At 46.5% G+C, this 17,870-nt stretch overlaps 1 protein-coding gene across 4 annotated transcripts in view; it reads right to left on the bottom strand.

Annotated features, from left to right (window-relative positions):
• The window catches only part of qkia (QKI, KH domain containing, RNA binding a), a 47,105-nt gene extending 30,071 nt beyond the window's left edge, over window positions 1-17,034 (bottom strand). For 3 of the 4 annotated variants that reach the window (XM_023842500.2, XM_023842499.2, XM_023842495.2), the window contains exons 1-2: window positions 16,582-17,033; window positions 5,909-6,051 (exon numbers count right to left, since the gene is read on the bottom strand). In XM_023842500.2, the coding sequence (XP_023698268.1) occupies window positions 5,909-6,051; window positions 16,582-16,726 (288 nt within the window). In that variant the 5' untranslated portion in view covers window positions 16,727-17,033. Of the gene's footprint in view, window positions 1-5,908; window positions 6,052-16,581 lie in introns of all 4 variants that reach the window. The other variant, XM_023842498.2, reaches the window with a different exon arrangement.
• Window positions 17,035-17,870: the final 836 nt, after the last annotated feature.

Consider the following 17,870-nt stretch of genomic DNA (forward strand, 5'->3'; position numbering starts at 1 on the left):
CAATGACAAGCTGAGTACGGCACATGGAGGCTGCACACTGGCAGCAGGGTCCATTTACCAGCACAAGTCTACTCAAAGGATTAGTAAGTAAAACCCCTCCCCTGCTGGACGCTTCCATGCTGTTACTATACTAATGTTCTTCCAGTTACAGAACTGATTACATTGCGCAGGTGCAGTTTGCTGTGACCCACAGCCTGACTTCAGCAGTCAAACGGCACACATTAAGAATGAACCCATCATGCAGCAGGTGTATTTCACATCGACACGCATTGATGCAGCATGAGAGGTCAGGTGGGTGCGGTGCGGGGGGGTGGGGTGGGGGTGTGCGGATGCCTGCTCCTCCACCGCAAAACGCCGGTGATCAAAGCGGCGAGAATGAGAAGCGATGTGGCCGTCATGTTCAGTAGCCATCTGCGGCTTTGGCTGCCGCCTACACAGCTCATGGTCTCTTTCATCCACCGCCGGAGAACGACCCCCCCTCCCTGCCCCACCACCCTTACAGCAGGGCGGGAGGTTCAGGCCGCTGCAGTGACGACTGATTCCTACCCAGTCTCGACAAAAAAATAAAAAATAAATAAATAAATCTTCCTTGAAAAATAATTCAATTACAGATCTTCCTCACCCGCCTGCCCCAAACTTAGCTGTTGGTACAGGCCCACAGGGAAATGACAAGGCCAGTGTTGTGGTGCCACCCAGCAGGCAAAGCCATCTCCCAGACAGGCCCCTGCTGTGTGAAGCAGCCTGCTATTCCTAGGGCTTAAGTGGGATATCCTCACAGAGGTCGAGGTCTGTCGGCATGTGACCATAAAGACATCAAACTCAAATTCAATTAAAGAATAACCCTTCCCTCCTAATAAGCAGTCAAAGGGTGAACTTGCATATAACCAATTCCAGGTGCTACAAAATTTCTGGACAATCCCCACCCCATTAGTAATGCAAACTCAGATCACATGGGAAGGATCCTCATCGAACCAGACTCAAGAGACACTCCAAACCTTAACATACCTACAAGCTGCAAGACAGCAGCCTCTTACACTGCAGATTACAAGGCCATGAGAGAGACGGTGTCTAGATTGCAACCAAAATGATCACGTACGTGACCTTCTATTGAAAGTGTATGACTTTAAATTTCACTTTGTCACATCTGTGCCAGTGTATGATCATCATTAGGATGTTTTGTTCCTGTGTGGGTACTGCATTAACAAATTGTGATTGAATTTTTTTTCCTTCCCAGGTTCAGTGTGTCTTTTTGCTGAATTGGTCCCCCCTTAACCGCACCCGGGAGTACAAACATACACGCGACACTGATGAAACGTCAAAGCGAAGCGGTGCTGTCGAAAAACTAAGTAGTCTATAGCAGATTAGTAAAAAGAAAAAAACCAAAATGAGAAGAAAGAGGCAGCGGCTGGGAGAGGGAGAGCCACAGAGGCCCCGAGACAGACCCAAGTGACGATGCCAGTTACGTTATTAAAGCTAATGTTTAGATTTCAATATTTTGCAAGAACAGTAATTTACCTCCATCACATTCTCACGTTTGACATTTGTTATTTGAGTTTCTCTCAGTAGCTTTTAAACCTTTCACTGATGTAATTTTACATTTTTAATAACGGAGTGCTCCCATACAGTATACAGTAGTAACTTTGCACAAAAAGGTACATAATTTAGATGGTCTTTATTATTTAAAAAATGTCTTGATAGAAAATGACAAAGTAATTTGGGGTGGCCTAATAACAGTATTTTTCACAAATTGTCACATTGGCAGGGATCTGTCGTCCCTAACCCTCACTAATGTGAAGGGCTTACTGTATAGAGTCTTGAGGCACTGTCAATTTTATCAATACAGCAATACAAAACCAGGGTATGCAAATTAGGACAACCATTCATCAGCATGCAAGGTCATCAATTAATACCATGCTGCACCACAAGGAAGGGTGCAACCAAATCGTGTGCTGGTAGAACCAACTGGGAAAGCAAACTGAGAAGTTTGTGTGGAGCCCTGAGAGACATTGATCTGAATAGTAAACTCATGCCGGCTTTAAAAAAAATAAAAAGGAGTGAAGGGGGTTTGTTTTTCCTGCCTGATTTTCACCCCACTTGAGTCCTTTCCAAATCTGCATAAAAAGCTACTATCACAAGTCAAGCACAGGCAGCGCTTGTTTAAACAGAGCAGCTATGACAGGAGGTGCTCAAAAGTCTTTCAGAATTGCTGGTGAGGACCGCACTGAGCTAATTTCACTCACTCTTTAGTTCCAGAGCCATTTTCTGAACATTAAAGGTCAGAACAGCACCTTGAAACATTCGGGGCAGCCATTTTCCAAGTTCCACACTTAGCAGCAGCAAAAAGATGCTGCCTTAGGCGCAGGTTTGGCCGTGGTACCAGGTGCCCACCCAGAACGGCAGAGTGGCAAGAGAGACTGCCACCTGTTCTAATGCTCAGGCATCACGAAGCCCAGAAGGTGCCAGCACCAACCGGCGAGCCAGGCATGACGACGCTAACAAAGGCCGACACGGCAGCGCATACCACCCCTCTGCAGCGCAAGCTGCCCGACTGCGGCCAAATGTTACTGCCGAAAAGAGCATGTTCAGATAGACCAACCCGGAAGGAAAGCACACCATCCACCACTTACATGAGCCAACCTGGCAGGTGACATGCGTACGCGAAAACAACCGTCCCTTGATTAGTGCGTGTTACCTTCCAGGGGCGTGCCCTGATCACCACCAAAAAGCAAAATATACTGCAGTGATATTCAATGAGAAGCAGGGCTTTGGAGGGGGGTCTCATTTTTATATTCCATCCATCCATTATCTACCGCTTTCCCAGGTCGGGTCGCGGGGGCAGTAGTCTAAGCAGGGAAACCCAGACTTCCCTCTCCCCGGCCACTTCATCCAGTTCCTCTGGGGGAATTCCGAGGTGTTCCCAGGCCAGCCGGGAGACATAGTCCCTCCAGCCTGTCCTGGGTCTTCCCCGGGGCCTCCTCCCAGTGGGACATGCCCAGAACACCTCACCAGGGAGGCGTCCAGGAGGCATCCTGACCAGATGCCTGAGCCGCCACATCTGACTCCTCTCAATGCGGCGGAGCAGCGGCTCGACTCTGAGTCCCTCCCGAATGACTGAGCTCCTCACCCTAAGGGAGAAACCCATTTCGGCCGCTTGCACTCGCGATCTCGTTCTTTCGGTCACTACCCACAGCTCGTGACCATAGGTGAGGGTAGGAACGTAGATCGATTGGTAAATCGAGAGCTTTGCCTTTTGGCTCAGCTCCTTCTTCACATGACAGACCGATGAAGCGCCCGCATCACTGCAGACGCCGCACCGACCCGCCTGTAGATCTCCCGCTCCATCCTTCCCTCACTTAATATATTTTTATATTAGATAAAAAGAGCTAACAGGCCATTTTTTAGCATGCTGCACCCACAGAAGTTCAGAAATGTTCAACTGGGCTGCGTCTCTCGACTCCAGAGAGGCTAATTAAGAGGCCCACTTTAATTCACATTTCCTTGGGTGAGGGCACTCTGACGGCTGCTGGTACATTCCCAAAAAAGCATGTGACCAGCTCTAGAACAGTACAGTAATACAAAACCAGAACCATTATTTTGGCTAAATATGCCCACAAAAAGAGGTGTGGCAGTAATTAGAGAACAGCACAGTAGAAGGTGCATAAGTCAACTCATCTGTTCAGTTCCAATTTGCAGAGTCACTCACTGTGACATTGTTCAGCAACACAGGTTCTGGCATTTCAATGAAAGAATGCCCTCACATAGCAGGCACTACAGGTATGTGCCAGGCTGAGCAGCTGCTCTCCGGCATGTATCAGGGTCACGCAGAAGCAGCTTCTACATTTGAACACATAAAGAAAAGGCTGAAGGGCTGACCGAAGCCGTCACTGCACCCTACACCTCACTACTAAAAGGAGTGAATCCAGTTTGATGAAGGGTGTGTATGTTAAAGGATTGAGGTTATATTATTAAGCTCACCATACTGCTTGAGAGGAGGGCCAAGTCTGCCTTGAAACAGACAAATAAGGGAACCCTCCCCCAAACTGGTTTGATTACAAATATGACCAACTAGATTCCACCCAAATGGCCCCTCATTTGCCTAAAACTTTATGCCAGTGACTGACACCCCTACAATTAATACTACAAAGCAATTAAGAGCTGAGAACAAAACCAGTACAGGAGACCATTCTGGTGCAGTGCAAGCTGTCGTGCCTTATGAAGGGGGGTGATGATGCGCCCACCCAGAGAGGAAGGGCGGAAGGAAGCTCAAATGAAGCTTCCCAGCAGAAGGAAGAGTTGCTGAGGGCAGCTACCAAAGACCAAACACTTTTAATGGCAAACTAAATGTTCTCCCTGTGAAAAATGAGGTTGGGGGGAAGGGGAAAAAAAAAAAAAAGGAAAACGAATAGATATTGATTGGCTGCCTGCCCACGGCTCACACACTGACTGACACTTGAATGGGGATTTAGTAGGAAAGCGTCCAGGCCGCTTCTGCTTAGCGTCACGCGTTTGCATGTTTACTCTGAGCAGAGATTAGCAGCTGACAGAAAGCAGGGGTGTCCACTTACGGCACCGATGCTCAGCCACCAGCCCAGCTTACTCCCCACTGTTCTCATTCATGTACAATAAATCACATGCAAGTGAAGCATTTACGCTGGCATTTCCCATTTCACTATACTCAGGGGCTCATTCTAACATTCTTCTTCCACAGTCATTAAAAACACGAAGACATTCTGACCTTAAACTAGTTAATTCGCTGGAGGGGAACCCAGCTCATTCATGGTCAGACCTCTTATCACATACAATACCACACGTGGAAAGGAGCTGTGTGTGTGTGTGTGTGTGTGTGTGTGTGTGTGTGTGTGTGTGTGTGTGTGTGTGTGTCTGATGTTCACATGGATTCCCACCCACAATCTCAAATACCCATATGGCAGAGGGTGCACGCTCCCCCGCTTCCCCACCCCCAAAAGACACACAGCCAGACGGAAAAGGGAAAGCAGAGATGTGGCACAGTTCAGGGCTGGGTAGTATTCATCTTGATGGAGAGCTGGGAATTTTATTTATGATGGCAGCGGCTTGCTGCCGAGTGCAGCCGGCCTTTATCAGCTCTGTCAAGAGGAAAACGCATTTCACGCACTGCTGCCCCTGCGTGCCCAGCCTGCACGCCCTTCTGCCGCCCACCGGATTAGGGAGAGAAGCACTTCCCTGGGGAAGGGGGGCACACAGCTGTCGGCCTGCCCACCTTGAGCACAGGCATGCAGCTAGCTGCCACTGCAGCCCCTCCCCCTTTTTGCTCACCACCCCACTAACCTTGACATAGCCCAGTGCTTATCCAGTGCCATGACTCCATGTCAAACCGGCTGTAAGAACGGCCACGGTGCGGTCAGAGCAAACCGGGGGCCACAGCTTTTTCAGGCCATGAACATTTATGAATTAGCACGTTCTTGGCCCCCACCAGAAAGAACTGCCACAGTCAACCTCTGAATTTCAGAGTGAGTAAACGAGTATGAAAAATCACTGAAAAGGTTACTTTAGAGCCAAGAAAGCGGGACTGTAACGGCTTTGAGTGATAACCCCATATTGCAGAACCGGCCTCGCTGCCAACCACAATGGCACTCACAGCACTTTACAGAGTGATTACCCATAATCCCACACAAGACAGTTTGCCACTCCCTGGATGCTGGGGAAGCTAAGTAACCAGGTTACATGCTGGTAGGAGCTCATCGCCCAGAGTAGGTTAATCAGAGCACCGTATGAATGGGTCAATGACGCGCATTGTTTCCAGTCCAGCATGCGCCACTGCTGTTGAATGACATCAGGCAGGATGCCTGCATTACAGACAGGTGAAGATGCAGAAACATATGTGGCAGAAGATAAACATGAGTGCAAGAGAAGCAGAAAAGAAACATACGTCAGGATACTCTTTCACAGGCACAAAGAGCTTCTCCTGCAGGTGTACAATGGGGCCCACAGGTTCAGGTAGCTCCAAGGGGTGTTTCTCCACCAGGCCATTCACAGAGTCGCTGTACATGTCCTTCCGTACTCTGGTGATCTCTGGAACAGAGGAACAAAGAAATTAACAAACAAGGAAGGAAAAAGCCATCTGTAATCACGTGTGAGAAAAACACATTCAGCAGTATTTGGGGTGGTGGTGGTTTCCAGCGAGCTCCGCTAGTGTGCCTGCATTTATACCGATAATTACTAACCCAAAAGCCCAACTCCTTCGACTGGGCCGTCACTCAGACATGGGGAAGCAAGTGACCAGACAACTATTCAAACACTTGAACCCAGTTAACCCATCTGCTGGAATTACCTCTTTTAGAGGTTGAAGGTAGGATGGAGTGAAAGGAAGGAAGACTACACTTGAACAAGTGAAATATGGCTGCAGCTTCTGCGCTGTCAATGACAAACAGACCAAGGGGTGGGTCTCCTACAGTCCCAAGAACATACAGAATGAGGCATTTTCTGACAGAACAGCTTTCAATGCCAAGGCTGTCCAGGTAAAGGGCTCCCCCGACGGCCAGCCACAGGCCACATGTGCCTGACACCCGATTGTTAGATCGCCAGTCATCCCCATAGCTGCGGAACTGGAATCAGACATTCATCCGACGGCAAGAATTTTACTGTGAAAACCTTTGCTTTCCTACTCTCTTTCCCTTTTTAATTCCCTTTCTCTCCTGAAATGTCACATTAACATAAAGTGGCAGAAGAAGGCCGTCCGCCAAAAATGTGCAGCACTTGACAACCCCTAATTTCAGCTCTGCAGCACTACTGAGAAAGCCCCTGGAAATGCTCAGGCTTGCTGAAAAGAATACCTGCTGCCATCTTGTCCTCTGAAAGCCTTTGTCTCTGCCCAGTCTCGTCAGTATGTCTCTCAAGGGCAAAGCAGCACATCAGAACAACAAAGACCACAGAAACTACTAACGTAATGTTAAAGCAGAGGAAGCCCTTAATGGTGCTCACCAAAATGCCACGGAAGTTCAAGCTTTTGGAAAGTCACGTCAGAAGCGACAGCACATAGCAGCGGTGAGTGTCTTTACTGCCAGATTATCACTGAAAGACACTGAGACACTTTCATGCAAGGTCATTCCACACAGGCCAATTCTAGAGAAGCATTCAGCTTTGTTTTTGACTGGATATCTGCACCCAGACACTGAAGGGAGGCAAGACAGGAAAGAAAGAAAAAAAGCCTTATTTACTGAACAAAGATGAAACTATGAGATGAAGATGTCAAGAGGAACACTGCCACAGACAGCTGCATCCAGGGTCTCTCATATACTGTAGACCAAGGATTCATAGTCATGCTTGCCTTACAGATCACACCTAGTCAAAGAAAATGGTGCCCCATCAGCCCTTTGGGGCCTGTTAGGTCATCCAAAACAAATCACAGATGGATAGGGGTACCAGATCAGAGGTGGGCCCCAGAGGGTGCAGGGACGATGGGGCCCATCTGCTGAGCACACTTGACAGACCTAAAGGCTGGCTTGGGGCCAGGAGGAGGGCCTCTGGCAAACCCATGCTTCAATGACTCTCCTCTTCTAAAAACTACTAAACTCCACCGTGTCTCAAATCAACACTGAAGACAATTATTCCAGTGAAATTATTCTTCATTCTGAACACCGTTGGTAATTTCCTACCTAAACTTTTGGAAGGAAAAAGGATCCAGAAAGTCAGAGAGACAGCAAAGTGCCTGAGAGAGACTCTGGCCACCTTCTCTTGAATATTAAGTTATTAAAGAGTGCACTATCTACAACACGGATCATCCAACAGGATATCTAAATCATGTTTGTACAAACACTGCAAACCAAGGAAGTGGGGAAGGTTGTCGGGGATATCTGAAGTACAGTGATGCCGATGAGGAAGGTGGGGCTTACACACTCAACCAATACTAACAAATCAGCAGTAGTCTGAGGGATCAGACTCCCCAAAGCAGCTCTAAATGAAGCCTGATTAATTGTTAATGCCCATCACCTGAGAGTGCTCGACCTAACAGTGATTAAAAAGATCTGTGGTCAGGGAAAGCCATGCCTCATCTACCTTCCCCTGGGTTATACACCCCCCCCCCCCCCCGGATTAACACAGAGACGCTCTTTCATCTGTAGAAGACGGAAGCATCCACTTGAGATGAGTAATATTTGCAGACGGGAGAGAGGCCAGGCAGATGCACATGCCTGTGGAGGAGTAGTGAGCGATGACTAAACAAACCTGGGCAGTGAAAACATTTCGCCGAAAGAAGGCATCAGAACTTTGTGAAGGAACAAGCGTTTTCCCACTCCGGCTGGGAACGAATGCAGAGAGACGACAGCCAAGCCTTTCCTTTATTTACACACTGAATATCCAAAACTCTGTCTGGCTCAAACAGCAAGGGGTTTGCTGGTGGGGAAATATATTTTTTTTCTTTCCATATTTAAGCAGATTTACTGCCTTATGACACTGCAGTCATGTACTACACATTTGTATGAAACACACCAGACATATAAAGGTCAGACGGAGGGGAAAAAAATAACACAGGTATGCACAATGTACTTTACAAATAAAACTGCAATGAAAGGTATTTTGCAGTTCGCCTTCCTATGTTGTTCAGATGTTCACCAGATATGTATACTATACATAATATCTTGTATATTATGTACATCCAAGATATTTCTGGAAAACCAGCTTTAATAACAAGGTCTTTAAGAAGACTGACAGCGAGCACATTATCATAAGCAAGCAAAACCATGCAGAAGCACATGCTGGGTTCTGTGGAAGAGCCTTAGCTAAGACCGGGACAGATCACCATTAAGACACCCCCAGTGTAACTGCATTATTGTTTGTCACCACTGGGGGAGTAGGACACTGAACTTGCCTACTGCTGCATATCTGCAGAACTCACACAGACGACTGTAAGAAATGCCAGTCATTAATCATAGAAACAGAAAATGCAACCTCTTATCAAGTCACTGAAAATCAAAATAAGGATAGTCTGATCATCTAGTATCATAATCATCTGCCCCAACAATTCTTTCATGGATTCCCACAGCACAGGGACAAGCACGGTGACAGCCAATCTCAGAGGGCTGAATCACCACCTTTACGCGGTTAGACAGGGCATTACCACAGAGATCCCTCCATTTATCATTAGAGCTGTGCTGGGGAAGACAATAACAAAAGCAGCGGTATGCCCGAGCTGAAAGATCTGCTCTCATTTCAAAATAAACAGAGCTCCTACACTAGATATCAACTTTCCTTGATAAGGTTCCGTACACAGGGTGGAATCCAGGAGCAGTAAGGAAGCTAAAGGAAAAAACTCTCTCTGCAGAGGGCTCTGATGGGGGGGGGGGTTAGCTGCCACTATGGGGTCCTGCCCCTGGTCACGCCGTACTGCCTCCACGTCACCCCAGGGCTTCTTGCTACACAATTAAGTTGGAAAAAACCAAAAGCAGAGACTCCTCACGCATTTAAGGAATTCGCATGGGTACAATTTATTCCTCAGAACTCTCCTACGGCTCACAAACGCCAAGATCTTTTAAAATGAGAGAAAGAGCCTAGTTGTCATCAAACTGGAGGATATGTAGCGTTAAATTGGAAACCCTCTTAAGTGTAATTTACCAGAGTAGATTCCTGGGGAGTGTAGTTAAAATGTTTCCGCATGCAAACATCAAGATTCTTTTCAGGAGGCATCGAACAGATGCTCCCAGAGAAAATTACAATTCTGTAAAAAGCAGCCAAGTCAGACCCCAGAGACCATGGGACACATTAAATAGATCCAGAAAATCACTCTGGAGATCAACTTGACGGGGGTGTGCTGAATTGACAGGTTAGGTTTGTCTCAAGTTAAGACGCTTCATTCTGTTGCTTTGAACACATCACACTGGCCATTTCACACATACATCACTACACTGGTAACACAGATATATTCTACCATCCACAGTTCTAAAAGTTGTAATACGGACTAACAATGCACCTGGTGCAGTATCTCTCTTAAAAGCACACCAGGAAATGAGAAGGAGACAGGAAAGTGTGACCAGGATGTTGACTGAAACTACTTATTTTACTGACCATGACACCCCCCACAAGCAACAATGACAGGAAGCACCCAGCTGTCAGGAGGAAGGATGGAGCCGGCTCCATGGTGGTAAACAAAGATAACCAGTGTTGTTTCCTACCCTCCGGTCTCCAAGGACACAATATTAACATGCCATCCAGTCTGTCTAAAACAACACTCCCACCATATGCAATGCATCTATACGCACCCACCCTTTATTCTGAGTTATGCCTTCTGAACTCAAGCTGTTGGGATTCAATGTCTTGCAAGAGGTGGTTACAAAGGCTGTAAAAGCAGACATTCATCTGTCAGGGCAGGAGGGCACCAATGATCACGGCTCTGCGCATGTTGACAGTTATGCTGATTTTATCAAGGACAGACTCATGAATCGTCATTTTTCTGCTGTCAAAAAATGGAACCCTGCGGCTCATACCATTTAAAGAAGGTAGAGATGCTGCTTACCGCTATGGCTTCCCCCATTTGTGGTAAAGGTGAAACAGCCAGTAAACCACAGCCACACACTCAGCTTTAATCATGGAGAAAAGGCAGCTTTTAATGACAAGACTGGTGTGAGATCAAGGCACAGTGCTCTCTGCCATCTGGGTCAGTCTGCCCTGGGAATCATTAGGCTCCTAAGTGCTGATGGGAGGCACTACCTGTCGGAGATTAACACACTAAACAGGCAGCTCAAAATCAACATATGAACTCTGGAAGGGGAAGGAGACACACAAAGCATCCAGCTGTAGAAATACTGTTGAGTACATAAAAGGTATGAAATTCCCAAAAATACAACTGAAAAGAAAAAAGGGCAAAGATAAAATGATTATGCAGTGGCACGGTGAGGTGAACACATGGTGCATACTGACCCTGGGCTAATGCAAGGAGACAGAAATTTACAAGCTTTTAATGGCAGTGTGAGGGCTCAGATGAAAGGGAGACCAAATCAGTGACTTGGGTGAATGCGCAGGGGGGATTTGTTCTTCTAGAGCCGGCAAGCAGCAGAGCACCACTGATCAAGGGAGACATTTACATCATCAACTGCCAGGACCTAAAGAGGGAAAACCTGCAGCATCTGTAGATAACATTACACCCCTAAACTTACCACAATTCAGCTTTCTGTGAATGTAGCACAAGGTCAGACAATGCAGATCACTGCACAGAAGCCTGGTTTTTATCAAATCTACACTAGGCTACACTGCTACAAGTCATCGCATGGTTACAAGGCTAGGCATCTGGGAAGCTGTACCTCTAAAACCTGAGCAATGGCCTCATAGGTAGAACAAGGCGAGCATCCAAATATCTTTTGCCAATTCCCACAAATTCATTCCTCTCAGCAAAAGTAAGTTTCCCTAAAGACACCAGCCACGTGAAAAGTTAAAATTTCACAGAGATTGCTCAGCAGATTATGGATCTGTGACCATGTCCACAAAGTTGTGGGTTCAAGTCCTGCAACCGGCAGAGCAACCATATTAGCATTGAGCAAGATACTTAACCCCAGCTGTTCCGGGGCTAACTCTGCTTTTTGGTCTGCACCGTGTTTGCTTAAGTGCAAATTTGACATTGTCCAAATGAAAGTACCCAATCACGAAGGGCACTTTCTTTCTTGATGCTACTGTAAAACGGTAATCTTCATAACTTCACCTCAGCTGCAAAAAGTCGAATCAGCCACTGGTCCCCATGCATTTCACATATTTTGTACAAATTAGCTTGCAAGTAGCAGACATTTTTAGAAAAAGCAGAACAAGCAAGTGCCAGTTTGCCAAATACAGGAAAATGTCATCATGGAAGCCTTCAACCTGACACCCTATCACATGATGATCATGTGAAATATTTTACCACTCAAGCAGCTCTGACTAGTCAAACTGCATCTGAGATATACACAAGTACAATTCGGAAACAGGCTTTCCACAGAACCAAAAGGTAGATGCTCTCGATGCCTCCCTGGAGAAATGCACAGAGGAATACAATCCCTGTAGACCACAGGACTCCCCAAAGAGGGTGTACTGCGTGGGGCAGTAATTACTGTTCACTTGCCCTTGCAAGCAAAGCACACACAAGCAAAGAAGCAACACCACAGGCTGCTGCCAGACAGCTAAATTATCCATCTAAAATGTATTGCCTTAAACACCACCCGAAAAACGACAGGACCACAAACTGTGGATGGTTCGATTGATCGTTGCGGGGCGTTAAGTGGATAGCAGGGAGGGAGCTAGCATTTGATGGCACTAAAAGTCTGACGCTTCTGCTTCACTACTGTCGACTAGCTTGTTACCACACACCAACTCGGGAGAAACACCAGAGGACTAAAACAAGACAATTTATAAATAGGGTATTCCACTTATAATCCTTCATTCTTACACCTTTGTCTTCCAGGTAACACCTGAAAAGAGGGTAAGGGGAACTGACATGACTTACAGATGTGGCGAAAACATATAAACAGAAGCAAAAGGACACCATAAACTTTTGATGGCTCATATATGCCAGTTTTTTGAGGTGAAAGGGCATCAGTGAAGACAGATGTGTGAAGTTCTATTGCAGGCAGCTGGAAATGCAAAGCTGAAGCCCAGCATTTCTGCTTAGGGGATGGGAGGCAAACAGGGGAGCTCTCAGGCAATCTATTGAATTAGTCACCAGAACATTACAAAAACAAAAATACTTTTTATGAAAGGGGGAATAAAAAATGTAATGGTGTCTCTGAAGGCTAGGGATGGGAGCAGGGCCTGCTCCAAGCCATTCCATCAAAGCAGCTGTAGGACAGCCCTCATTCCTCACAAGGGTGAGGACCACAACATGCACCTGATAACTTGTAAAGTAACCAAGCAATGTGCACTAATGCCTCTTGTGCTAATCGGCTGCAGTAAGAGGCCTGGATGTTAGCGCATGGTGGGGGGTGGGTGATAAAGTGACTCAAATGGTGCAGGTTGAGGTCCAGATAACAGGAGAGTCTGATGGGAGACTGCTTTATCAGTCAAGGCAGGCCAGCTAGGACCCAGCCAGATACCACCTCGCAGAGGGAGGAGTGTGTGCAGGCATTAGATAGTGTGGAAGCAGACGCAGTGGTCTGAGCCACCAATCAGGCCAGCATCTGCAGTACTGCATAACCAGTGTTTCAGAGGGTGCGAGACCTTCTGCGGATAAATGTGGTGTAAAGCTGTATCACAGGAACTTATACAGGTACCCTAGTCCTGTCAAGTCAGACACAACCAGAAATGGGGAACTGTCAGCACCAGCAGCAGGTCTGAAGGAGCAGGGGGTGAGGTTATCTATTCAACTCCAGGCACAAGACAGTAAAGCACTTCAAGTCAAAGTTAACTCCTTTCTTTGTGTGACTCACAGTGACAACAAGCCTAAACATAGAAATGCCTGCTCATACCACACTCGACAAGCCACAACTGGTGCTGACCTGGAGTCACCATGGCTGGGAGTAACAATTTATAATGCCATGGACAGCCTGCCCCCTCCAGGTGACAATAAGCACAGTGCTCCAACTGTCACAAAGCACTGGAATTGGATATTGGTTTCACCCAGCAACAGGGGAACTAGAAACACGGTTTGATAACTACTGGCCGATGCAAACAGAAATTAAACCATTTTCAACACAAAAAAACAAAAACAAGAACCCATGCAAAATCACGTCTGAAACGAACTGCAGTGTGAAGGAATTCAAAAGTCCACCACACAAAGCAAAGACACCTTCAGTTCAGTTAAAGTCTGGGCAGTAACACTTGTTCCTCATAGTGGTCATAGTTAGGAGGGGGTTTCATTGGTGGATCAAAGGGTATCTGATTACTCCTCTCCATGGAAACCGTGGGCACAGAGAAAGCACACTAAAGACGGAGGAATGTATGTGATGTGTGTGCAGCTGCCAGAACTATTGTGGAACAGGTGACGGCAAAGACCACCTCCTCGCCTCTCAGGGTTGTGCGAGTGGAGATTATCGCCACAAGCCCTGCTTTTTGTGCCTCCGCTCCACACCCCAGGCAGCGTCACTCAACTGCTAATCAGGCACCAGGACTGAGGGGTCACCTTGACGCAGTACAGACATGTGTTGTATCTGCACCACTAGAATAGCAGTTACTGCTCAGGCAGTCACACCCAACTAGGGTACGAGTGTCTCTTCTCAAAACCAGGGCCCATGTGACAAAAGACCCCACCAGTTTTAAATAAAAAGAAGAAAAAAAAGGCTCCATCGTAATAAATGAATATTTTTAAGTACAGAAAACAATGCCCATATACAAAATTTCACATATGATTAGAAGTTAGCCAGTGGAAGAATACATACTGGTGAAACTTAGCTACAAACATTACAGTCCGAAATATTCCACACCCAAATGTTTACACTAAAGATGTCTTTCAGCCAACTCCTCGCACACCAGTATTTATGGGGGAAGCTTTTGTGGCTGGTGCATTCGGTGGAGAGCAGACAGTCAGACACGCTCGGCTGCGGATGGCAGGGAGCAAGCAGGCACAGCCAGGAAAAAACACACAAGCACGGCTAAACAGTGAAGGGATTGTGCTCTATGGCAGAAGACAACTTAGTATGTAAAGTAAAACCTACATTCTGGGTACTCCACAAGCCAATAACAAGAATGTGAACAGCACAGAGTCTCAGCAAATGTAAAAACAAACCCGCCCAAGTGATGGAAATCAAGCAATGGGCAACACCCCACCTCATTTCTGCTTTCATGCAGCACCAGTAAAAAAAAAGAAAAAAAAGATGGGGATTACAGAAAATGACTCTAAGACACAATGACTTCACATCATGCGGTGAAATAGTATGGGACTCGGCCACGCAGAAGAGAGAATCACAGAGGGCCTGTGACTGAGACAGGAAAGAGGACAGCAGGCAGCCAAACACAGGCTCCATTGCCAGCACGACCCCCACACTCTGCTCTTTCTGAGAGAGGGAGAGAGAGGATCACATTACACAGGGTGTGAAGACACCAGTCAGATGGTCAGCATTATGACTCTGCTCAATTTTAAACACAAGTAAATGGCAGATAGGTTTAGATACACAAAACAGCAACTGATGTGATAATTCACTCCACTGTAAAATTTTAGTCATTACTCAAACACAAAGAAACCCTACTCCACAGCATGTGAAACCTGTTCGGCAAGGGCTTTTTTTTCTGTCTTCACAACTAGTAAAAATTACGTAACTTTGTACAAAACAAAACGTTTCAATAATAACATTAGTCTTCCCTTGCCAGGTATAATTGGTAATAATTAAAACGCCCAAATATACACTAAGCCTTCACGTATGCCAACCTAGGAGTCTGACGGTTACAACTTATATTTCAGAAGGTTCATTAATGTGCGGGGATCACTGCCTATGAATAATCCTGGGTCCTCCTTGATACGTGGCATTAGACGTCTGCCTTCACAAAAGGGTAAGAGGAAAACGCACCAGTATCACCCCTCTATCTGATTTCCCTAAGCCACGACATGATGGAGCGCACAAGCTGTTCCTCGGATTGTGTTGGAAATTCCAGCCGAAAAGCAGGGGAAAGTGGCGCACTCTAGCGTCACCTACTTAATGCAATTACATAAAAGCACACTCGCACTTCCCAGCTCTCCCTCGCCCTGTTATTTATAGCTAGAGAAACAGCTCAAAGTGCCGTTAAACCAGCTGCGTGAAATATCAGGCTTTCGCTCCTAGCCAGTAGCACTTAACCGGACAAAGGGATCTACTTGTAGCCAGCAAAACGTCTATTTCAGGAGATTTTTGAGAAGTCACGATACTGCTGATCGGGGGTCGACTTCGACAATCTTATGGGAATCTTGAGCGGCTATTGGGTGACAACGAACTAATGAAATTATTCTTCCCACTGGATCGAAGGGACTCTCATTTAGCATGCACCCTCGCAGTTCAAAGGCAGCCGGAAACACATTCCAATACAGCCCATAACGCGTCTGTGCCGACTTAAAACACTGGGCGATCGCTTCTGGCGATCGTCCACTTCGGTTAACTTTGAGTACGAAATCTTTCCGAAGGACAGAAAACAAAAAAAAAAGTTTGGCTAAGTGACAAAACCAAATTAGGCGTGCCTTAGCCCACAGGCAGTGAAGGAAAAAACAGGCACGTAGTGAATTTCACAAAATTAGAAAATGCGTTTTAAAAGTGCGTCCCTGCGCCGTGTGGTCCAACGAGTGCTCCAGACCGCATAGTATAACGGAAAACACCCAGACGAAAACAGTTCCACATACAGGGTGGGGGCAGCACACAGTAACTGGATCGCCCTCTACTTATACACCTAGGTCCGGACAACTTTCCCGTAGCCAGTTCACCGGAGAAATAAAGTTCGTAAAGCCCCGGGACTCAGGGACCGAGGTGGCCCCAAAGGTCGGCAACTTATTCGTGAAAGCATCGGAAGGTTGCGGAGAACGCCAGCGGCCGGGTTAAAGCTAGTCCAGAAAGTGTTCACTTCGCGAAGTTGTACGTGGCTAACTGGCTAAGGGCAGCTAACTGCTAAAAGCTAACTGGCTACACGCCTCGAGTGAAGCGCGTCGTGGCCGGGATACCACCACCTCCCCCACAGTACCCACGGCGTCTTTACCTTCGTCCAGGAGCCTTTCGAGGTGTGTAAAGATACCGCAGAGGTTTGGCAAGCTGGCCATGAGCTTCTTTTCGTTCAGAAGCTGCATGAGGTAGTCGGGACTCGGCCTCGGTCTCTCCTTCACTTCGATCTCCCCGACCATCATCTTTGCGCCAAGGTGCGAGCAGACCAACACAATCCTTCTTCACAAACACAAAAAAAAATGCAAAATAAGAAAAAAAAACTTGCTGAGCAAATCCCTCGTTCCCCCCACGTCAAGGTGGTCACACCTGTCCGACCCCCCCAGTTAAACCGTAATTTATTTCTAATTTGCTGCTGTCTCTTGTGAGCAAAATAAAGCCGGATCGTCTCCTCGCGACGGCTCGCCCCTCAGACCGTTGGCTCTAGCTCTACTCAATGCGCGCGGCGACGTTGCGATCCTCCGCCGCCTGTGAGAGAGTATTCACCAAAAGCGTTCGGGTCACTACCTCCCGATTGGCCAGACAGGTTTATAACGGACACCGTGGTTTACCAATGAGAATATCACAAACAAAAGCTTAGGGCGGGCTAGAAGTAACAATGGGTGGCATGAATTAAATGATCGACATGCGCGCTGGCCAATTGCTTGGAAGCTACTTTAAAAATACGACTTGGCGATTATTCAAAGGTTTCTTAAAAATACGAGCTCGAGCTGTTGCATGAAGGATCGGGAAAGTATATAATCAATCTGAACGTTTTTGGTGATTTTTTTGGTTATCAATTACGACGAAAATTAATATCCTTTAGTTGCAGTTTGGCTCTGACCAAATAGTTTCATAATTAACATAATATTTCCCCAATTATATTTTCTAACTAGATTCTCTTTTGGGTGATATCTGTGTGAATAGCTTTTCTGATGCCAGGTTTTAAGCTGCGTTCATATGGCTCGTTTTCCCCCCACAGCTTTCTTGCATTTGTTTTTAGTCTATTATTGGAAGCTCACCCAGCAGCACTTGTACTCAACTTGGCTCAATGACAGCTGTATGCTTGTTAAGTATTATCTGCCCCACATGAACGTCGCTTTGGACAAAGCGTCTACCAGATAAATAAATGCGATGTTAAACCACGTCATTAAAGCATGGATACTCCAAGAAAAACACATATAAACCACACATGGTGTTATCTAATCTTGTGACAAATGCATTTATAATAAAAACAATCGGATAACATAATATCTTAACAGTTTCTATAAACAATTTAGGTATCAAAGGATTTCAGTCTCCAAGTGTGTAAAGTTTGGTCACTGGCATACTATTACATTACATCCAGGC

The sequence above is a fragment of the Paramormyrops kingsleyae genome, chromosome 14, assembly GCF_048594095.1.
Source record: "Paramormyrops kingsleyae isolate MSU_618 chromosome 14, PKINGS_0.4, whole genome shotgun sequence".
In the NCBI taxonomy this organism is placed as follows: Eukaryota; Metazoa; Chordata; class Actinopteri; order Osteoglossiformes; family Mormyridae; genus Paramormyrops; species Paramormyrops kingsleyae.